Genomic DNA, 24,450 nt, shown 5'->3' with positions numbered 1-24,450 from the left:
GCATAAAATCATGCGCATTTTCCCACCAGAGATGTTTCCATCAAATTGACTTGTTGCAGATAAAAGTCTGTGCATGATGACATAGTGCATATAAAAATACATTTTGGTTTTAAATGACCAGGTGCCGGAAAAAATATATATTAAATGCGCTCCCATCGCTTTTTCAACTCAACTTTTTTGGTGCTAGCGCTGTTGGCTAGAGCGCATTTATAGACTACATGATACTATTTCATATTATTATGGAAAAAGCGAGATTATTTTAATTTGTCCAACGGCAGCCAAGCATTGATTATCACGTCACCAGAATAATACCCTCGATATTTACTCCAAAGAGCATCAAACTCAACCTTGCACTTTCATCACCATGTGAAGTTATCTCTAAATCCACAGGACTAAACTGCATGTTTCCCGAAAACTCCTATTGTGGACCACAAAATCACAAATGTCAAAGTGTGACTCCCAAATTTACTACGATATGATCTGATTTGATGGTTATTATGTCAATATTTGTGCATAAATGCGTTTCCGCCGACATTCTCGCATAATTCATTTTACCGACACAAAAAGATCCCACCTTGTCTTGCGTATTTTGATTTGTTGACATTTGGAAAATTTACCGAAATGTTTTATTTTTCCATCCATCAGCCTATCATGAAATGTTGAATCCGACATTTAGCCTACTTTACTCCATAAAACAAGTGACTGAAACATGGTTACTGACAGCTCTCGAGAGCCTGTACACGTTTGACAAATTTGTTCTATTAACCAATAGTTTATTACCATGGGCGTGTCCAGGTGGCCAAACATTTCCCGGTAATTTTGACTACAGATGGCAAAAGGTCTGTACCAATGTTGAGAAGAAAGTGCTCCATACGCATTTAAAGTCAGTATAAGAAAAATAAGGTTTGGAGTTATATTTGAAATGTGAGGAACGTACGAAGCAACGAAATATGCATTTAAGTTCCTAAAAATGTTTATCTCTCGGCTCCCGTTTTTCCCCTGGTGCATTTGCTTGTAATCAAAAGCAAACACGCTAGCTAGCTAACGTTAGCTAGCTAATGACGAACCTATTAACATTCATTCGCTTTTGCTAAAACATACATTGCTAGCTATTGCAATATTTAATATACCTTTGGTGTGAAATGTAACCATCTATTCTAGCAAGTAGCTATTAGTCTCGTACATTTTTAGGGAGAAAATATGCAGGCAGGTAACTAGCTATTCCCAACGGGTGTATTCATTATGGAAACAGTAACTTGTATGTTTGGTGTATACGGTTTCTGTTGCAAAACGTTTTGCAACAGAATTGGCGTAATGATTACACCTCTTGGCTGCAACCGCTTGCGCAAGCGTCGAGATAGACATTGCGACATTTGACCTGACATTAACAATAATGGTGTCTACACCTTGCTGATTGTGCTCAACTCAGAGGTGGTTCTCAGTCTGAGTAAGGTACACTCGGCAAGATGCTCCCTGTCTTTTGCCCCATCAATACATTTATCATAAATGTTTTGATACTAACAAAGTAGCTAGTTCTTTCATTATGACTAAATACAAATGACGTGCCATCTGTAGCGTTCACATGGTTTAGCAAGTTTACACAATTCCCCTTGCCAATAAGCCTTTGCATTTGCACTACAGGCATTGCATGTGAGAGGAGCTAGCTGGAATGGATCCAAAGAAGCCTTGTTTCCCAGGCCTCCCTGGTGCAACCCGCATTCCTTGGCTGCAGCAGCAAGCATGGGGTCGGGGACTGCGTTCAGATGAACCAGCAATAGGACGAGCCAGAGGCCTTATGTTTGCAACAGATGGGTCTACTAGCTTAGGAAGAGCCAGGGGTTTCACCACCGCTGGTGATACACTGCTTATGCAGTACGGGAGAGGAGTGCCCTTCCCAGTGAGCGATCCCTCCATTGGCTTTGCCAGGGGGATACCCATGCCTACATCAGAAGATGGTGGGATTAGCCGCCCTAGAGGGTGGCTTCTCTCGACAGCTGATCCGACCGTAGGTGTGGCAAGAGGGGAACCCCTTCTTGGTTTGGGGCCTCACCTTGGACAAGCCACTCCAGGTCAGCTTGCAAAGCAAGACTTGCCTGAAGAGATGCCAAGTCTGCAGGCAGAAGAGGAAGTAGTAGCCAAACAGGTTTGTGTTGTGTTCCTTGGGGTTGTAAAGTCTTTCTTCTAACTTCTACCCAGACCAGGGTTCAAGGAGGTTTGCACTTATTGGACTAGTCTATTAGTTCCATGCAAGCTCAATCAAGGGCAGATGAAATATTTTAAATTGTTAAAATACCATTTGAGCCAAGTTATTTTTTTCTCTTATAGCTCTTGTAACGATATTGTAATTGGCAGGTGGACATGTACACCCAAGGCCAGGGATCGTCGCTGGTGTCCATGTTCAGAGGCATGGGGATCGATCCCTCAAAGACCTGGGGCAGGGGAGGGCTGCCAGTGGGTGAGTAATCTTGAGTTTATGAAAAACTAGGTTTATATTCCAAATGGCACCCCATTCTCTATGGGCCCTGGTCAAAAGTAGTGCACTACATAGGGAATAGGTTGCCATTTGGGACACAGTCCATAGATGAAGGCATACTGAATGAAACTAACTGGGAAGAGTATCACGTGTTCCCCTCCGGCATGGGTTAAAAGTAATGGTTGGCCTTTACATTTAATAAATTAGAAGATTGGAAGTCCATCATATTGATGCACTCTGATTAGGGTTGGGCATTATGGCCTAAAAATCATCTCTTTTTTTCTCTAACATATGGGCAATTCACAATATATCTAGATTTTTTATTTTTTTTATAAAAAAAAATGTTTTCTCTAAATAAGCGTTGTTGTAAAAATTTAAAGGTAAAATACACTGCATTTCAAACAGTCAGAAATAATCAAATGAATTCAGGGCTTGTGACGTTATACCTAGGCTAAATACACTATATATACAAAAGTATTTGGACACCCCTTCAAATTAGTGTATTTGGCTATTTCAGCAACACCTGTTGCTGACAGTTGTATAAATTAAGCACATAGCCATGAAGTCTCCATAGAAAAACATTGCAGTAGAATGACCTTACTGAAGAGTTCAGTGACTTTCAACGTGGCACTGTCATAGGATGCCACCTTTCCAACATGTCAGTTTTTCACAAATTTCTGCACTGCTAGAGCTGCCCCGGTCAACTGTCACATTCTGACTAGACAGGACACGTGCGCATGTTGATTTTGTCCATCCACACCAGACGCAAGCAGAAGACGCAGGTTGAAATATCAAAACAAACTCTGAAACAACTATATTAATTTGTCGAAACACATGAAACATTCATGGCCATTTAGCTAGCTAGCTTGCAGGTGCTAGCTAATTTGTCCTGGGTTATAAATATTGGGTTATTTTACCTGAAATACACAAGGTCCTCTACTCTGACAATTAATCCACAGATAAAAGGGTAAACCAAGTTAGTTTCTAGTAATCTCTCTTCCTTCAGTCTTCTTCTTTGGACTTTATATGGCGGTTGGCAACCGACTTTCAGGTGCATTAACACCACCAACTGGAGTGTGGACCTCAGTTCATCTTTCAATCACCCACATGGGTGTATGCTCCTAAAAACCAATGACACAAGCTTACAGAACGGGACTGCTGAGTGCTGAAGCATGTAAAAATCGTCTCCCCGGTTGCAACCCACACTACCAACTTCCAAACTGTTTCTGGAAGCAATGTCAGCACAAGAACTGTTCATCAGGAGCTTTATGAAATGGGTTTCCATAGCCGAGCAGCCGCACCCAAGCCTAAGATTACCATGCGCAATGCAAAACTTAGTCTGGAGTGGTGAAAAGCTTGCTGTCATTGGACTCTGGAGCAGTGGAAATGCGTTCTCTGGCGTGATGAATCATGCTTCACCATCTGGCAGTCTGAGGGACTGGGTTTGGCGGATGCCAGGAGAACGCTGTCTGCCCGAATGCGTAGTGCCAACTGGAAAGTTTGGTGGAGGAAGAATAATGGTCTGGTGCTGTTTTTCATGTTTTGGGTTAGGCCCCTTAGTTCCAATGAAGGGAAATCTTAACACTGACGCTGACTGCGAGCCAGGCCTAATCACCCAACATCAGTGCCCGACCTCACTAATGCTCTTGTGGCTGAATGGAAGCAGGTCCCTTCAGCAATGTTCCAACATCTAGTGGAAAGCCTTCCCAGAAGATCGGAGACTGTTATAGCAGCGAAGGTGGGACCAACTCCATATTAATGCCCATGATTTTGGAATGGGATGGTCGACGAACAGGTGCCTTCATACTTTTGGTAATGTAGTGTATATAAGCCTGCCACAACCATGATCATTTTATCAAAATAGTTCAAACGGCTGTTTTTTTGTTGCAATAATCACTGAACTGTCAAGTCTATGAAAATGCCCTTTTGTTACAAATGTAACTAGAACTATGCATAATGCACATTCACCAATAATGACTTCTTGTAGCAGGCATTAAACTATAGAAAAGTAACACAGGTCTCATCAGCAATCTCTCAAGCCCATGTGCTAGTGATTAGCCAGATAATCTTTATTTAAAGTTTAGCCAACTTGGATCTATTTGCTAGATAACATGGTTGAACAGTTGAATTGTTATGTGCACACCCTTCTCTGTCGCCAACTATTTGCAAAGCATGTTAGCCTGTCCTCTTTGTTTAGATGTTGAAATCAAGTGGCCTACCTTATTTCTCAGAATGAGAACGAGTTGCCAATTCCTTATGTAATTGTTTTATACTTATTGCACATTTATAAAACAGACTAGACAGCTACTATAAGTCTTTGGCTAAAATGCTGCTAGCAGTATGTGGTACCCAAATGCCGCGCGCGACAAACTGCATTAATTTACCATAATCAATGTCCATTGATACTCTTGTTTTCATAGTGTCTGCTCTGCGTGCAATTTGAGTAGTTGAGGCATAAAAAAGTATTGTTAGAAAAGTTAACTTCACCTCTATTATTATAGTAAAATAATGTCTCAGTATGTTTTGCTGTCCATATAAACAATTTCTGTTCGACCAAACCTCTCATGCAAATGACGAGTTGAAACCGCTTGTCAGAGAGGAAGATGTGATCTCTCAACTTTGTTGATGTGAGTGACAGGTGGAGGGGCTTGGTGTGTGTGTGTAAACCAGAGGAAGAGGTGAAGCGAGAGTGCAAAAATCTGTCCAAAATAAGCCAAATGCGTTTCTATGGGCTTATTTTGGACCTTAGCTTTCTCTTGCCTCCCCGCCTTAAGGACAGCCTTTCCCATTGTTAGGGTGGAGACAAGTGCATCTCATCTTTTATATACAGATCTCTGTTGTAAATGGAAGGTGCTCGCAGCAAAGGAGACAATTTCAAAAAGATATGAGAACAAGCGGACATTAACACTAATAAAAACGAAAAATAGGAATTTAGAATAATGCGCAAAAACATAAATTCTAATTAATCTCCCTAACTCTGATGCACTAAAGTTGAACCATTTTTGTTACGCAATAAATATATTTGCCTTATCCAACATAGCCTCTAAGTTCTGAGCACTCAAAATGTAGACAATCAAAGAGTAATTTGAGCTTTAAAATATTTAGGGATGTTGCTTGATTTCCTTATGCTCCAACTGAGGCCTTGAGGATGAATCCACTGAATCTCATTGTGTGTTTTTTTTCTGGTGTTTGGCCCAGGGAGGGGTGCTTTTGGAGCAGAGCTCCAACCACAGACAGCCCCTGTTGGAGCAGTGGCAGTTGCCGGCCCGGGTGGAGACAGATTCCCTGAGGACATGATGGGCCAAGGTAACAGGTGAGAAGAAGAAGGTGATGAGCTCAAACCCTGCGACTTAACCTGTTGCTAAAGCAGGCCAATTCCTCCATGCTACTAAGGTCGTTAGGGTTCTGAAAGTAATGCTTCTAGAATGCATCATTCATGCTGTGCACATACACAGGTCCCTCTCACATATCCCCATCCTTTTCAGTATATGCCCATCTCATTTCAAATTATTATTGAATTATCCGTTGTTAATGTGGAGGTAATCAGACTTTCCACTTTTCGGTGTGACTCATTGTCAAGGTTCGTTCCCGATAATTCAAAGACAACTAGGCCAGATAATGAAAATTGAGAATTTTTTCTTCAGACAAATAGATGAGCAGTAAGATTGATTCGATAGCAGCTTTTTTTCCTAATACATATTATTTAACGCAGTTATGGATGGGAATTTAAAACTAATTTAATGAAGAACTTGTAATGCTTCTGTTTCTGTCTGCAGCTTCCTTGGCCGAGGTGTACCATCTCAGATGGTGGGAATGGGACGAGCGTCGATGCACCCCTTGGGTGCTGGGAGGGGACCCACTGTGCCCTCTACTCTCCCTCCATCCCTACCCAAAGAGGCTCATATGACTCCAGGTTGCTCTTTAACTAAGGGAGAACTTAAGATGGAGGCCACCTGGTAAGTACCATCAAAGTACCATTATTTGTAAAACCATGTAATGAAACCAGTAATGAAACCATCTATTATGAAGCAAATTATGTTGCTTAAAATGATGTTACTGTCGTTGAAGGCAGTCAAATGAGGCAGAAATGTATTTAGGTCAATTATGAATTGTTTTATGAGGACTATTAACTGTTGTTATGCCTATTCATTGAAAGGTTATTTCCTCTCCCTTTGCAGTGAAACATTACACAAGACTGGTACCAAAGGAACCCCATTGCCCATAGGCTCAAACCACATCACCATTCACTGCAGGAATGAGGCAGTCTATCAGTACCATGTCACTTTCACGTAAGTACATGTATTAAGTTAAAAGTGTTAGCTGCATTCATATTTTATGCAGCATTCCTGTGTAAAATATCTGCTCTGGAAATATCATTTGGTCTGTTAAAGAGGAGTAACTTAATACATTTTGTCCCACTTTTCAGTCCTAATGTGGAGTCGATGGGTATGCGATTTGGCATGATGAAGGACCATCGCCCCACTACTGGGGAGGTTGTTGCTTTTGATGGCTCAATTCTCTACCTCCCTGTGAAGATGGAAGAGGTATGTCACTTTTCTCTGTCTGGCCTACTGTGTCTGTGACTATAGATGTGTATTAATTATGTGCAGATAATTGGCTTATACTTGTAAATACACAAAACGGGAACGGTTGCTTACGCATTTGAGTTGTGTTTTTTTTTACATTTTTTTATTTCACCTTTATTTAACCAGGTAGGCTAGTTGAGAACAAGTTCTCATTTGCAACTGCGACCTGGCCAAGATAAAGCATAGCAGTGTGAACAGACAACACAGTTACACATGGAGTAAACAATTAACAAGTCAATAATACAGTAGAAAAAAGGAGAGTCTATATACATTGTGTGCAAAAGGCATGAGGTAGGCGAATAATTACAATTTTGCAGATTAACACTGGAGTGATAAATGATCAGATGGTCATGTACAGGTAGAGATATTGGTGTGCAAAAGAGCAGAAAAGTAAATAAATAAAAACAGTATGGGGATGAGGTAGGTAAAAATGGGTGGGCTGTTTACCGATAGACTATGTACAGCTGCAACGCTCGGTTAGCTGCTCAGATAGCAGATGTTTGAAGTTGGTGAGGGAGATAAAAGTCTCCAACTTCAGCGATTTTTGCAATTCGTTCCAGTCACAGGCAGCAGAGAACTGGAACGAAAGGCGGCCAAATGAGGTGTTGGCTCTAGGGATGATCAGTGAGATACACCTGCTGGAGCGCGTGCTACGGATGGGTGTTGCCATCGTGACCAGTAAACTGAGATAAGGCAGAGCTTTACCTAGCATGGACTTGTAGATGACCTGGAGCCAGTGGGTCTGGCGACGAATATGTAGCGAGGGCCAGCCGACTAGAGCATACAAGTCGCAGTGGTGGGTGGTATAAGGTGCTTTAGTGACAAAACGGATGGCACTGTGATAAACTGCATCCAGTTTGCTGAGTAGAGTGTTGGAAGCAATTTTGTAGATGACATCGCAGAAGTAGAGGATCGGTATGATATTTTGTTTTACTAGGGTAAGTTTGGTGGCGTGAGTGAAGGAGGCTTTGTTGTGGAATAGAAAGCCGACTCTTGATTTGATTTTCGATTGGAGATGTTTGATATGAGTCTGGAAGGAGAGTTTGCAGTCTAGCCAGACACCTAGGTACTTATAGATGTCCACATATTCAAGGTCGGAACCATCCAGGGTGGTGATGCTAGTCAGGCGTGCGGGTGCAGGCAGCGAACGGTTGAAAAGCATGCATTTGGTTTTACTAGCGTTTAAGAGCAGTTGGAGGCCACGGAAGGAGTGTTGTATGGCATTGAAGCTCGTTTGGAGGTTAGATAGCACAGTGTCCAAGGACGGGCCGGAAGTATATAGAATGGTGTCGTCTGCGTAGAGGTGGATCAGGGAATCGCCCGCAGCAAGAGCAACATCATTGATATATACAGAGAAAAGAGTCGGCCCGAGGATTGAACCCTGTGGCACCCCCATAGAGACTGCCAGAGGACCGGACAGCATGCCCTCCGATTTGACACACTGAACTCTGTCTGCAAAGTAGTTGGTGAACCAGGCAAGGCAGTCATCCGAAAAACCGAGGCTACTGAGTCTGCCGATAAGAATATGACAGAGTCGAAAGCCTTGGCAAGGTCGATGAAGACGGCTGCACAGTACTGTCTTTTATCGATGGCGGTTATGATATCGTTTAGTACCTTATAGTTATAGTAACTACTGTTTTAAAAGTGTCTTCACTCAACTAGACCCAACATTAACGCGCAATATCGATGTGGCACATAGGGCAGCTACACTCCTGTCTTTAGCCATCTTCCCCTTTGTGCCCCATGTTGTGATGTTAATCTTTCCTCCATACAGGTGGTTCACCTAAAGAGTGTGAGACGAACTGACAACCAGGAGGTTGACATCAAGGTCCAGATGACTAAGATCCTTCCACCCAACTCTGACCTGTGCATCCCCTTCTACAACGTGGTGCTGAGAAGGTGACAGGGCCGTCCTTATTCATTAGGGCAAAACTTAGCCATCATTAGGGCACACTGTAGCAAAATATTTTACAATGGAAAACAATGTTTCTTATTGGACAAGTTTGTGTAGTTCCTGCTGATTTTCTGTTTGCTTCCATTTTGAATCTAATAATAACACACTGGTGCTGCAATATAAACCGCTAATTGCCTACCACTAATTGACATTTTCACTTTAAATTAGGATATATTGGTGGTGTTTTTCAACAAAAGGCCTGTGGTCTACTTATGAGGGAAGTTCTCTGTGCGCTAAGCTGGCCTTAGTGTACCCATATTGTCAGTAATGAGCTAATCTCTTATCTATTGTGCTTGCTTGATAGCTTCATGCAAAAACATGCTTTATTGCCAGGCTTCAGCTGTTTTACACAGAAAACCAGACTTATTTTAAAACATTCCATTTCCCCCTAAATCCTAAAGATTTTTCACTGAAGTAGCGAATTATACACTGAACAAGAATATAAATGCAACATGTAAAGCTGATTAAACAGCATGATTATTACACAGGGGCACAATGTGCAGTTTTTATCACAACACAGATGCCAGGTTTTGAGGGAGTGTGCAATGGGCATGCTGACAGCAGTAATGTCCACCAGAGCTGTTGCCAGAGAATTTAATGTTTATTTCTCTACCAGAAGCTGCCTCCAATTTCGTTTTAGAAAATTTGGCAGTACGTCCAACCGTCGTTGTGTGGGCGAGCGGTTTGCTGATGCCAACGTTGGGAACAGAGTGCCCCATGGTGGGGTTATGGTATGGGTAGCCATAAGCTACGAACAACGAGCACAATGGCAATTTGAATGCACAGAGATACCGTGAAGAGATCTTGAGGCCCATTGTTGTGCCACCATCACCTCATGTTTCAGCATGATAATGCATGGCCCCATGTCACAAAGATCTGTTCACAATTCCTAGAAGCTGAAAATGTTCCAGTTCTTCCATGGCTTGCATACTCACCAGACATGTCACCCGTTGAGCATGTTTGGGATACTCTGGATCGATGAGTACGAGAGCGTGTCACAGCCATTGAAAAGGAGTGGGAAAACATTCCACAGGCCACAATCAACAGCCTGATCCACTCTTTGAAAAGGAGTTGTCAAGCATTCGTGAGGTCGGACACTGATGTTGGGCAATTAGGCCTGGCTCGCAGTCGGCGTTCATCCCAAAGGTGTTCAATAGGGTCGAGGTCAGGACTGTGCAGGCCAGTCAAGTTCTTTCACACTGATCTCGAGAAGTATTTCTGGATGGACCTCGCTTTGTGCATGAGGACATTGTCATTCTTAAACGGGATGGGCCTTTCCCAAACTGTTGCAACAAAGTTGGAAGCACAGAATTGTCTAGAATGTTATTGTATGCTGTAGTGTTAAGATTTCCCTTCACTGGAACTAAGGGGCCTAGCCCGAAACATGAAAAACAGCCCCAGACCATTATTCCTCCACAACCGAACTTTACAGTTGGCACTATGCATTCAGGCAGTTAGCGTTCTCCTGTCATCCGCCAAACCCAGATTTGTCTGTCGAACTGCCAGATGGTGAAGTGTGATTCATCACACCAGAGAAACCGTTTCCACTGCTCCAGAGTCCAATGACCGCACTTTACACCAACGATTGGCATTGCCCATGATGGTCTTAGTCTTGTATGCGCTGCTCGACCATGGAAACCTATTTCATGAAGCGTCCCGACCAACAGTTCTGATGTTGCTTCCAGAGGTAGTTTGGAACTCTGTAGTGAGTGTTGCAACCAAGGCCAGACATTTTTTTTTTTTTACACGCATCAGCACTCTGCGTTCCCATTCTGTGAGCTTGTGTGGCCTACTACTTCTCTGCTGAGCTGTTGTTGCTCCTAGATGTTTCCACTTCACAATAAAGGCACTTACAGTTCACCGGGGCAGCTCTAGCAGGGCAGGAATTTGATGAACTGACTTGTTGGAAAGGAGGCGTCCTATGACAGTGCCACGTTGAAAGTCACTGAACTCTTCAGCAAGGCCATTCTACTGCCAGTGTTTGTCTATGGAGATTGCATGGCTGTGTGCTCGATTTTATACACCTGTCAGCAACGGGTGTGTCTGAAATAGCTGAATCCACTAATACGAAGGGTGTCCACATCCTTTTGGCCATGCTGTGTATCTGTGACCAAAATATGCATATCTCTATTCCCAGTTATGTGAAATCCATAGATTAGGGCCTAATTAATTTATTGCAATTGATTGATTTCCTTATATGAACTGTAACTCATAAATCTTTGTTTTTTATATTTTTGTAAAAATAAAAATAAAAACATCTCACTGGCTTTACCAAATGTTAAATTTGTCTGGTGCAACAAGTCATTGTTCTCCTCATGTGTGTTGTCAAGGGTAATGAAGATCCTGGGACTGAAGCTTGTGGGGCGGAATCATTACGATCCAAAAAGCGCAGTCATACTTGGGAAGCATCGGTAAGTGATTAGATTAGAAATTATACTCCAATTGAAATCTCAATGATCATAGCAGTTGACTCAAGCCCCTTGGTTTCTGTCTTCTGTTATCCTAGGTTGCAGGTGTGGCCAGGTTACTCAACGTGCATAAAGCACACTGACGGAGGCCTGTACCTCCAGGTGGATGTGTCCCACAAAGTGCTGCGAAATGACTCTGTCCTCGACTGCATGTGAGATTATTTCAGTGCACTTTACACCACATAGAAGCATTGTTGCATTACGTAACTTACTAACTTTTGTGATACTCTAAAATATGCATGATAAATCTCTTCTCTTGCCAGTTATTTGTTCACATGGTGTGCATATCCACATGATGCACTGTCTACAGTATGTGATGAGTTCATAAAAATTTAAACAGGCCGTATTCTTATGCTGGTCATAGAGATATTTACAAATAGCATATTCATTGATACACTATGTACAGTTGAAGTCGGACGTTTACATACTCCTTAGCCAAATACATTTGAACTCAGTTTTTCACAATTCCTGACATTTAATCCTAGTAAAAATTCCCTGTCTTAGGTCAGTTAGGATCACCATTTTATTTTTAGAATGTGAAATGTCAGAATAATAGTAGAGAATGATTTATTTCAGCTTTTATATCTTTCATCACATTCCCAGTGGGTCAGAAGTTTACATACACTCAAATAGTATTTGGTAGCATTGCCTTTAAATTGTTTAACTTGGGTCAAATGTTTTGGGTATCCTTCCACAAGCTTCCCACAGTAAGTTGGGTGAAGTTTGGCCCATTCCTCCTGACAGCTGGTCTAACTGTGTCAGGTTTGTCGGCCTCCTTGCTCTCAAACACTTTTCCAGTTCTGTCCACAATTCTTCTATAGGATTGAGGTCAGGGCTTTGTGATGGTCACTCCAATGCCTTGACTTTGTTGTCCTTAAGCCATTTTGCCACAATTTTGGAAGTATGCTTGGGGTCATTGTCCATTTGGAAGACCCATTTGCGACCAAGCTTTAACTTCCTGACTGATGTCCTTAGATGTTGCTTCAATATATCCACATAATTTCCTACCTCATGATGACATCTATTTTGTCAAGTGTACCAGTCCCTCCTGCAGCAAAGCACCCCCACAACATGATGCTGCCACCCCCGTGCTTCACGGTTGGGAGGATGTTCTTCGGCTTGCAAGCCTCCCCCTTTTTCCTCCGAACATAATGATGGTCATGGCCAAACAGTTCTATTTTTGTTTCATCAGACCGGAGGACATTTCTCCAAAAAGTATGATCTTTGTCCCCATGTGCAGTTGCAAGCCGTAGTCTGGCTTTTTTATGTTGGTTTTGGAGCAGTGGCTTCTTCCTTGCTGTGCGGCCTTTCAGGTTATGTCGATACTGGACTCGTATCTCTAGGAGACAGAACGTGTCTCCTTCCTGAGCGGTATGACGGCTGCGTGGTCCCATGGTGTTTATACTTGCGCACTATTGTTTGTACAGATGAACGTGGTACTTTCAGCTGTTTGGAAATTGCTCCCAAGGATGAACCAGACTCGTGGAGGTCTAAAAAAAAATGATGACGTCTTGGCTGATTTCTTTTGATTTTCCCATGATTGTCAAGCAAAGAGGCACTGGGTTTGAAGGTACGCCTTGAAATACATCCACAGGTACACCTCCAATTTACTCAAATTATGTTAATTAGCCTATCAGAAGCTTCTAAAGCCATGACATTTTCTGGAATTTTCCAAGCTGTTTAAAGGCACAGTCAACTTAGTGTATGTAAACGTGGACCCACTTGAATTGTGATTCAGTGAAATATTCTGTCTGTAAACAATTGTTGGAAAAATTGTGTCATGCACAAAGTAGATGTCCTAACCGACTTGCCTAAACTATAGTTTGTTAACACAAAATTTGTGGAGTGGTTGAAAAACTAGTTTTAATGACTCAAACCTAAGTGTATGTAAACTTCCGACTTCAACTGTATATTTCCACACACATCAACAAGCTTTCACGGAAAGTAAATCTGCCTGCTCATAGAGGTTTGGACACCGTTTTAAAGTGGTTGAGACATACTATCTCAGGGACTTGAGACTGCGGGGTTATGTCAAGGCTAGGGCACTAAGGGGCCACATGCAAGGAACACATTTTTCAGAGCGACTTAGTGCATTCATCTTTAGGTAACTAGGTGAGACAACCACATAGTGAGTACATTTTTCCTCAAAAGTATTTATCAGCAAAGTCAGTGGTAGAATAAAAAGACAAGTGCGAGTGTTATTCCCTTGTTTTTTTCTTTCGTTCTTTTTACTTTGAGGTTTTAAATGGAATGACATGCAGAGTATAAATGGGGTGATTTTCAGGCCAAATTGGGGTGAGTTGTGGGGCCCTGATTGGTAACCTTTGACCTTTTGACCCCTCTCCCATCCAGGAACGTGATCTACCAGCAAAGCAGGGAGAGCTTTCAGGATGAGTGCACCAAAGAGCTGATAGGCAGCATTGTCATCACCCGATACAACAACCGCACCTACCGCATCGACGACATTGAGTGGGGCAAGTCCCCCAAAGACACCTTCACCATGGCCGACGGCTCAACGACCACTTTCGTCGAGTACTACAGGTAAGGCTGGAGAATTGTGTGCATTTGTTATGTAGAGTTCCTCTAGCGTTAGCGCAATAGCATGCTATCTGTTCCCATAGACTTCCAGTCATTGAGCCAACAACTATCCATTTAAAAGCGCCTCGGCAGGAATGTGTGTGTACACTGCTCAAAAAAATAAAGGGAACACTTAAACAACACAATGTAACTCCAAGTCAATCACACTTCTGTGAAATCAAACTGTCCACTTAGGAAGCAACACTGATTGACAATACATTTCACATGCTGTTGTGCAAATGGAATAGACAACAGGTGGGAATTATAGGCATTTAGCAAGACACCCCCAATAAAGGAGTGGTTCTGCTAGTGGTGACCAGACCACTTCTCAGTTCCTATGCTTCCTGGCTGATGTTTAGGTCACTTTTGAATGCTGGCGGTGCTTTCACTCTAGTGGTAGCATGAGACAACCCACACAAGTGGCTCAGGTAGTGCAGCTCATCCAGGATGGCGCATCAATGCAAGCTGTGGCAAGAAGGTTTGCTGTGTCTGTCAGCGTAGTGTCCAAAGCATGGAGGCGCTACCAGGAGACAGGCCAGTACATCAGGAGACGTGGAGGAGGCCGTAGGAGGGCAACAACCCAGCAGCAGGACCGCTACCTCCGCCTTTGTGCAAGGAGGAGCACTGCAAGAGCCCTGTAAAATGACCTCCAGCAGGCCACAAATGTGCATGTGTCTGCTCAAACTGTCAGAAACAGACTCCATGAGGGTGGTATGAGGGCCCGATGTCCACAGGTGGGGGTTGTGCATACAGCCCAACACCGTGCAGGACGTTTGGCATTTGCCAGAGAACACGAAGATTGGCATATTCGCCACTGGCGCCCTGTGCTCTTCACAGATGCAAGCAGGTTCACACTGAGCACGTGACAGACGTGACAGAGTCTGGAGAACGTTCTACTGCCTGCAACATCCTCCAGCATGACCGGTTTGGCAGTGGGTCAGTCATGGTGTGGGGTGGCATTTCTTTGGAGGGCTGCATAGCCCTCCATGTGCTCGCCAGAGGTAGCCTGACTGCCATTAGGTACCGAGATGAGATCCTCAGACCCCTTGTGAGACCATATGCTGGTGCGGTTGGCCCTGAGTTCCTCCTAATGCAAGACAATGCTAGACCTCATGTGGCTGGCGTGTGTCAGCAGTTCCTGAAAGAGGAAGGCATTGATGCTATGGACTGGCCTGCCCGTTCGCCAGACCTGAATCCAATTGAGCACATCTGGGACATCATGTCTCGCTCCATCCACCAACGCCATGTTGCACCACAGACTGTCCAGGAGTTGGCGGATGCTTTAGTCCAGGTCTGGGAGGAGATCCCTCAGGAGACCATCCGCCACCTCATCAGGAGGATGCCCAGGCGTTGTAGGGAGGTCATACAGGCACGTGGAGGCCACACACACTACTGAGCCTCATTTTTGACTTGTTTTAAGGACATTACATCAAAGTTGGATCAGCCTGTAGTGTGGTTTTCCACTTTAATTTTGAGTGTGACTCCAAATCCAGACCTCCATGGGTTGATAAATTTGATTTCCATTGATCATTTTTGGGTGATTTTGTTGTCAGCACATTCAACTATGTAAAGAAAAAAGTATTTAATAAGAATATTTCATTCATTCAGATCTAGGATGTGTTATTTTAGTGTTCCCTTTAATTTTTTGAGCAGTGTATGAAGAAAATTCCATATTTTTTTGCAGCGGTGGCCACTGCTGCTAAACGGGAAAACCTGTCTATTTGAACTTTTTTCCTATAATCTGAACAGCAAAAACTATGGCATCACCATAAAAGAGATGGACCAACCCATGCTTATCCATCGACCCAAAGAAAGGTCCAAGCCTGGGGGAAAGGTAAAACTTTCCTCACACACCCAACTACCCTGTAACAAAGTACTTGTCTGTATCCTTGTAACAAAATTACACCTTGTGGCTTCAGTTTGCATTCATTACGTCTTTATGTTCTACTGTCACACATGCTTTGTAGATAGTCATTTGAGTTTTTGAGTTGGAGCCATTTTCTCCATAAAATACAATATACATTATATTTAATTGTGTGTTTTTGTCTTACAGCAAGTCATAACCGGCGAGATCCTGCTTCTGCCAGAGCTCTCCTTTATGACTGGAATCCCTGACAAAATGAGAAAGGACTTCCGCGCCATGAAGGTAAAGTCATTGTCGGCAATGAATTCTCCCTGGGGAGTGTTCTATGACATCCACTGTACATGAAGGCAACACAGTGATTTGATAGAAAAATTGGCTGGTTACTATTGCTATCAAAGACTTTAGCTGCGCTTGCTTTAGTTTTCCTGGCGCAATGAAATCAATTGAATAGGGGGGGAAAATTATATTTGTACCCAGAAACGTCACATAGTAACACTGGGGCGGAAAGTCTAGTACTGTATAGATTCTGAAAGTGCCGGTTTTACCGTCCCAGGACTTGACGATGCACATCAATGTGAGTAGTGAGCAGCACACTCACTCCCTGAAGCAGCTCCTGAAGAACATCAACACCAACCCAGAGGCCCAGACAGAACTGGCACGCTGGGGGCTGGAGATCAGTCAAGACATCCTGGTGGTGAGTATACACTGCACAATCAAACAATACATATCATTTATCTCGGAGACAAATTTGTTGTGTAGCTAAAGTCGTACATAGAAAGACACAATTAACATTTATTTATCTGGTGGTGAGTAGGTTGGGGCGGTATTCAGATTTTCTTACCGTTCCTGAACCATACTGGGGTATACGGCAGTGTACACAAGAGGTGCTATTTCTTTCCAATGAGAAAAAAAACAACAGCACAAAAAAGAATAAGTCATCAGGAATCTTGATCCAGGAGGGGATTATTTATCTCTGCTGTAACCAAGAAGCTTGATCTGGCATGCTAGCTGCTTACCTAGTAAGTTAGCAAACCAAGTGCATAGCTGGAGCCCTGAGCTGGAGATAATTTATTTGGCGGTATTTCAAAATACCCCAGTATACGGTATACCGCCCAAGCCTAGTGGTGAGTAGGGTGACCACATTCCCGGATTATACGGGACAGTCCCACATTTTGGCCCTTTGTCCGGCGACCAACAAGCATGTCCTCACAGCAACTTGCCCATGCCTTCCCCATTTCTCTTTCATCCAAATCCAGATAGCTGATGTTCTGAAATAGTTGCAAAATCTGGATCCCTACAAGTCAGCTGGGCTAGACAATCTGGACCCTCTCTTTCTAAAATTATCTGCCGCAATTGTTGCAACCCCTATTACTAGCCTGTTCAACCTCTCTTTCGTAATGTCTGAGATCTCTAAGATTGAAAGCTGCCGCGGTCATCCCCCTCTTCAAAGGGGGTGACACTTTAGACCCAAATTATTAGACCTCTATCTATCCTACCCTGCCTTTCTAAGGTCTGCGAAAGCCAAGTTAACCTGTTGCGACGACCAAGCCCGGATCCGGGATTCTATTTATAGACCTAAGCTCATTACCATAACGCAACGTTAACTATTCATGAAAATCGCAAATAAAATGAAATAAATATGCTATCTCTCAAGCTTAGCCTTTTGTTAACAACACTGTCATCTCAGATTTTCAAAATATGCTTTTCAACCATAGGAAAACAATCATTTGTGTAACAGTAGCTAGCTAGCGTAGCATTTAGCGTTAGCATTAGCGTTAGCATTTAGCAGTCAACTATCACAAAAACAAGTAAAGCCTTCAAATAAAATAACTTACCTTTGAAGAACTTCTGATGTTTTCAATGAGGAGACTCTCAGTTAGATAGCAGATGCTCAGTTTTTCCAAAAATATTCTTTGTGTATTAGAAATAGCTCAGTTTTGTACATCACATTTGGCTACCAAAAAAAAAAAAAAAAAAAAATTTAAAAAACGAAATTCAGCCCTCAAAACGCAAACTTTTTTCCAAATGAACTCCATAATATCGACTGAAACATGGCAAACGTGGTTTAGAATCAATCCTCAAGGTGTTTTTCCACATATCTCTTCAATGATATATCCTTCGTGGAAGCCTGGTTTCTCCTTGCTCTCAAATGGAAAAATAATTGCACCTGGCTTTGCGCTCCAATTTCGACGCAGGGACACCAGGCGGACACTTGGAAAATGTAGTCTCTTATGTAGTCTCAATGATATGCCTACAAATACGTCACAATGCTGCAAACACCTTGGGGCAACGACAGAAAGTGTAGGCTCATTCCTTGCGCAATCACAGCCATATAAGGAGACAATGGAAAACAGAGCTTCAGAGATTCTGCTCATTTCCTGGTTGACGTATCATCTTGGTTTCGCCTGTAGAATGAGTTCTGGTGCACTTACAGACAATATCTTTGCAGATTGTGAAACTTCAGAGTGTTTTCTTTCCAAAACGGTCAATAATATGCATAGTCGAGCATCTTTTCGTGACAAAATATTGCGCTTAAAACGGGAACGTTTTTTATCCAAAAATGAAATAGCGCCCCTAGAGATCCAAGAGGTTAACAAACGGATCACCAACCATTTCGAATCCCACCGTACCTTCTCCTCTATGCAATCTCTTTTACGAGCTGGTCATGGGTGCACCTCAGTCACGCTCAAGGTCCTAAACGATATCTTAACCGTCATCGATAAAACAATGCTGTGCAGCCGTATTCATTGACCTGGCCAAGGCTTTCGACTCTGTCAATCACCACATCCTCACCGGCAGACTCGACAGCCTTGGTTTCTCAAATGATTGCCTCGTCTGGTTCACCAACTACTTCTCTGATAGAGTTCAGTGTGTCAAATCGGAGGGTCTGTTTTCCGGGCCTCTGGCAGTCTCTATGGGGGTGCCACAGGGTTCTATTCTTCGACCTACTCTCTTCTCTGTATTCATCAATGATGTCGCTCTTGCTGCTGGTGAGTCTCTGATCCACCTACGCAGATGACACCATTCTGTATACTTCTGGCCCTTCTTTGGACACTGTGTTAACAACCCTCCAGGCGAGCTTCAATGCCATACAACTCTCCTTCCGTGGCCTCCAACTGCTCTTAAATATAAATGCATGCTCTTAAACCGATCTCTGCCGGGCACCTGCCCGCCAGTCCAACATCACTACTCTGGACGGCTCTGACTTAGAATATGTGGACAACTACAAATAACTAGGTGTCTGGTTAGACTGTAAACTCTCCTTCTAGACTTACATCAAACATCTCCAATCCAAAGTTAAATCTAGAATTGGCTTCCTATTTTGTAACAAAGCATCCTTCACTGGTCCCCAAACATACCTTTGTAAAACTGACCATCCTACCAATCCTCGACTTCGGCGATGTCATTTACAAAATAGCCTCCAATACCCTACTCAATAAATTGGATGCAGTCTATCACAGTGCCATCTGTTTTGTCACCAAAGCCCCATACACTACCCACCACTGTGATCTGTGTGCTCTCGTTGGCTGGCCCTCGCTTCATATTCGTCGCCAAACCCACTGGCTCCAGGTCATCTATAAGTCTTTGCTAGGTAAAGCCCCGCCTTATCTCAGCTCACTGGTCACCATAGCAGCACCCACCCGTAGCACTCGCTCCAGCAGGTACATTTCACTGGTCACCCCCAAAGCCAATTCCTCCTTTGGCCGCCTTTCCTTCCAGTTCTCTGCTGCCAATGACTGGAATGAATTGCAAAAATCACTGAAGCTGGAGTCTCATATCTCCCTCTCTAACTTTAAGCACCAGCCGTCAGAGCAGCTCACAGATCATTGCACCTGTACAAAGCCCATCTGTAAATAGCCCATCCAACTACCTCATCCCATATTGTTCTAAAAAAAAATGTTTTGCTCCTTTGCACCCCCCTATCTCTAATTACGCTTTCATCTTCTGCACATCTATCACACCAGTGTTTAATTGCTAAATTGTAATTACTTTGCCACCATGCCCTATTTAAATTAAGGTGATTTTTTTATTTTTTGTTGCAATCAATTCATACACCACGAATTTGGAGAGAAAAAAGGTCCAAAAAGGTCCATATTTCAGTCAGACAATCCTACCCGTCTTTTGCAGTCACGTTGCGTTTATGAAAACATACACTATATATACAGATGTGTGTGGACAGCCCTTCAAATTAGTGGATTTGGCTGTTTCATTGCTGACAGGTGTATAAAATTGAGCACACAGCCATGCAATCTCCATAGACAAACCATTGCCATCTTTCCAACAAGTCAGTTCGTAAAATCTCTGCACTGCTAGAGCGGTCTCCCTGTCAACTGTAAGTGCTGTTAATGTGAAGTGGAAACATCAACGGCTCAGCCGCGAAGTGGTAGGCCACATAAGCTCACAGAATGCTGAAGCACATAGTGTGTAAAAATGGTCTTTCTTCAGTTGCAACACTAACTACCGAGTTCCAAATTGCCTTGAAGCAACGTCAGCACAAGAACTGTCGGAAGCTTAATGAAATTGGTTTCCATGGCCAAGCTGCCGCACACAAGCCTAAGATCACCAGGCGCAATGCAGTTCGAATGATGAATCTGGGTTTGACAGATTCCAGGAGAACGCTACCTGCCTGAATGTCTACTGCCCACAGTAACGTTTGGTGGAGGAGGAGGCCCTTTCCTGTTTCAGCAAGACAATGCCCCTGTGCACAAAGCGAGGTCCATACAGAAATGGTTTGTCGAGATCGGTGTGGATGAACTTGACTGGACTGCATAGAGCCTTGACTTCAACCCTATCGAACACCTTTGGGATAAATTGGAACACCGACTGTGTGCCAGGCCTAATCGCCCAACATCAGTGCCCGACCTCACTAATGTTTTTGTGGCTGAATGGAAGCAAGTCCCTGCAGCAATGTTACAACATGTTGTGGAAAGCCTTTCCAGAAGAGTGGCGGCTATTATAGCAGCAAAGGGGGGACCAACTCCATATGAATGCCCATGATCTTGTAATGAGCTGTTCGTCAACCAATCATATTTCTCTAATCCTTTCGGGCTAAATTCCAGCTAAACTTGGTGAAGACAGGCTTAACTACTATAAAAAAAAATCTGCTTCTGAAGATATACAGTAATTTCGTCAAACTTGCGAAGCTCTCGTGCTCATTATTTGCTCTTTCAACATATTTGCTTCTACTTCATTCAATCCTGTTTTAAGTCTAAGTAGATTTTTTAAAATCTACCAGCCACTCAGATTTTTTTACCAGCTAAAATATTTTTTCATAGTTAAGTACAAAAAAAACAGATGAGCATGCTTTCGTAAACAAGAAATGTGTTAGTAAGAAGTAATGTAGTGTAATGCTTAATTTCATTTTTTTGTGACCGGAGTCTTTTTAATAATCAAAATATCAATATTCAGATGCCCCTTTAAGGCCGGGAGGTTACCTTCTTAACGTTGCCACTGGAGTCTGTTTGTGTGAGATTTGGAATCTGATTAGGATGTCTGTTCGCTATCAACTGATGCAGTCGACTCCAACGTTTGAAAAACAACTGAAATTGTGAACAATCTAAAAAGCCCCAAAAAATAATGAGGACAAAGTCTCACTTAGTAGACTGTCAAGTAAACTAGACCAACTTTTATGCATGTGCCAGTGCCTCAAAATGATTATCACCACTCATTGCACACATCTCCTATGCAAGGCAGTTTATGCTCGAGATGAGAAAGGATTTGTATTTCTTTGTGCAATTAGCAGCTATGAAACAAAAGGGCAGGAATACTTAAACAGCTACTCGCACGTGCTCATACTTTTGACAATTTTTATTTGCGAATGTAATGCTCTCAATGTAGAGCCCTGCAAATTGACCACCCACCAACGTGGCTGGTGAAATAGACTCTCTTACCCGCCAATAACTAAACCTACCCACATTTGGCAGATGTTCATTTTATGCCTTGGTATAACGTCACTGTTAACCCAAAAACACCACCACATTTCTTATACTATTTTAGAAAATGTATGTAATGTGGCCAAAACTCAACAGTACGGACCACTAGGCAGAATATGCTTTGATTGAAACAAAATATAGGGAGGCTATATACTTTAACACCATCTACTACACTGACCCGCAATGTCCCGCAAAATCATCTTGTTGTCACGCTTTTGGGTATTTTAAATGTGGTCACCCTAGTGGTGAGACTCCACACAGCTCATTACATAATGGACAACATTCTCAATCACACATTTTTCAAAAATGGCCGGGTACTGGATCGTCGTTAGTGAAATCCCTGGACGGTAAATGGACAAGAGGTCAGTCTTGTGTTAAATTAAATTCACAGTTTATGATTACTATGAAATGTAATGAAGTTATTCTGGTCCTTAATCACTTGCTATGGTTAGGTCTATTGGGCTTGTCCTGTATGCAGAAAGGTTCCCAGCACAGCTCCCAGGGTCCACGTTGAAGCTGAGTTTAGCCTTCGAAAAACAACTTAGAACTGTGAAAAACAGGGCAACATTTAAACGTTGTTGTCCTCCATGAATGATGTAGCGCCCCCCTTGGGCCAATCAGTGTAATTTTGTAAATGGTGGATCTCTATGGCAAGACCCAACTTTCGTCAAAATCGGGCCAGTGGTGTCTGAGATTGCAATGGTCAGCTAGACTTATATCCCTGAGCACGTGTGCCATATTTCATCTCACTGAATAAAACAGATCAAGAGATATAAGCGTGTGCCTGTTATAACACCACCGTGTTGTCGATATGAATGTTTTTTGCATATGTTGAGTCTTGACAGTGTTTGCAACTTGTGTACCAAATGTTGTTTTAGTACAAATATCCTTGACTGATTTATGTGCCAGACCACACTCATGCTGTTTTAGGTACTAGCCTGGCGAGGATTACATTGAGACCTTTGTCCATAGATGCCACATCAAGTTTCGTGCAGATTGATCATTCGGTGCCATAGGAGTAGTGTTTTAAGTGTGTTTTAAAAAAAAAACTTTTTCAATTCCATCATTTCGCACCTTATGGGACCCTGAGGAAAACGTGTTCCTTGTGAGGAGAGGGACCTATGTATCGAATTTCATGACTTTAGGTCAAACAGCATTTCGGGCGTGACCTTTCAGATTTAGCATTTTCAATCGCTTGTTATAGCACCACCATCTGGCCAATCAGAGTAATTTTGGACATAGACGGATCCAGTCCCCACCCTGATTTTCATCTTGGGGACAAACAGCTTCTCCCTTAATGTTTACCCACAAGAGCATATCATAAATTGTCTAAAACCTGCTTTTAAAAGTTAAGTAATTAAAAGCAATTCCCAGGGGTGAATCTCAGTTGATTATCAATTTGCAGTGACCTGCTTGCATCTCCTAATGGGTTAGAATAGCTCTTAATAGGTTAAAAAGTCTCCTAAAATACCTGGTGAGTTAATCAGACTCAAGGGTAAAGAATGTTTATACAGAGCTCTTACCCTGACTCCTTAACCACGGTAGTATATATCCACTACTCTCCGGTTTTACTTTTCCCCACGCTGGAGACGTTTTATGCATACAGGCTCACAGACCTTTCTTTGTGTAACTATAAAAAGTAGTCAAGTAATAAAAGCAATTCCCAGGAGTAAATCTCAGTTGATAAGCAAGATGGTGTTTTCCACTAGCACCGGCTGTCGGCTATACAGCCGATTACGGACTCATTTTCAGCTGGCTACTTTTTCCACTTAAATTAAAAGGCAACTTTTCAATTCTCTTCAGACAAAAAGTCATGCTATTTGTATTTGAGCAAAATTAATGACCGTTCATTCAAGCACCACCACGCTCCCGCGAGTCCCAAATACCTGAGCATACATGTTGATGCCTTCACACATGCAAGCTGTCTTGAGCAAAAAAGCGCCCCATAAATCTACTCACTGAGCTTATTTATTTTAGGGAAAGTGATTTACAGAAGTAAACCTTCAATAGTGAACATACTAGCAATATGATGGCTACTGTGGATAGTCTGCAAAAATAAAACTACAAAAAGATGCCTAGCATTAGTATTGGCTAGCCTACTGTAGCCATGTAGATATCTATTTTGGAATGTTTGTCTTAGAGGCAGTGTTCTATTTTCAAATCTTCTCAAAATGACATGCTTTTGAAGCAAAAATGTATGCAATTAATACAACGTAATTCTAAAGAATAGAGTATACTTGTATTGCTAAATTATTACATAGCATCTTAATACATATCATAATAACCAAATATAGCCTATTAATAGCTGAATATAGAGCGAAAGCATGCTATAGGTCCTGCATGACCCCAATGCATTTAAGAACTATACCATGTCTGGGCCAGTGAAAGTGATGTTCGGGCCAGTAGATTTTTTTTGGGCAACTGGCCCGGTAACGTAGTTATGTCCAAGGTATCGCATTGGTGCAAGTTAACCAAAGATCTCATTTGTATTTCCGATATGCAGTCCATCAGGATTTGCCAGACAGTGGCATTTTTAAGTGAGTAACTCGTCAGTAGCCTACCGAATCGCATCGGTAAGACGTTCATTTGGCTTCC

At 42.6% G+C, this 24,450-nt stretch overlaps 1 protein-coding gene across 1 annotated transcript in view; it reads left to right on the top strand.

Annotated features, from left to right (window-relative positions):
• Positions 1-1,669: 1,669 nt before the first annotated feature.
• LOC139412046 (piwi-like protein 2) overlaps positions 1,670-24,450 on the top strand; it is a 35,028-nt gene continuing 12,247 nt past the window's right edge. Inside the window, exons 1-13 of the mRNA XM_071158833.1 lie at positions 1,670-2,143; positions 2,353-2,455; positions 5,672-5,786; positions 6,250-6,429; positions 6,652-6,762; positions 6,900-7,017; positions 8,834-8,958; positions 11,344-11,424; positions 11,520-11,633; positions 13,834-14,022; positions 15,808-15,892; positions 16,112-16,204; positions 16,476-16,616. Of these exons, the coding sequence (XP_071014934.1) occupies positions 1,670-2,143; positions 2,353-2,455; positions 5,672-5,786; positions 6,250-6,429; positions 6,652-6,762; positions 6,900-7,017; positions 8,834-8,958; positions 11,344-11,424; positions 11,520-11,633; positions 13,834-14,022; positions 15,808-15,892; positions 16,112-16,204; positions 16,476-16,616 (1,929 nt within the window). The remainder of the gene's footprint in view (positions 2,144-2,352; positions 2,456-5,671; positions 5,787-6,249; positions 6,430-6,651; positions 6,763-6,899; positions 7,018-8,833; positions 8,959-11,343; positions 11,425-11,519; positions 11,634-13,833; positions 14,023-15,807; positions 15,893-16,111; positions 16,205-16,475; positions 16,617-24,450) is intronic.

This window comes from Oncorhynchus clarkii, chromosome 6 (genome assembly GCF_045791955.1).
Source record: "Oncorhynchus clarkii lewisi isolate Uvic-CL-2024 chromosome 6, UVic_Ocla_1.0, whole genome shotgun sequence".
NCBI lineage: Eukaryota > Metazoa > Chordata > Actinopteri > Salmoniformes > Salmonidae > Oncorhynchus > Oncorhynchus clarkii.
Note: the sequence above shows the minus strand (reverse complement) of the source record. Positions and strands in the feature narration are given on the sequence as shown.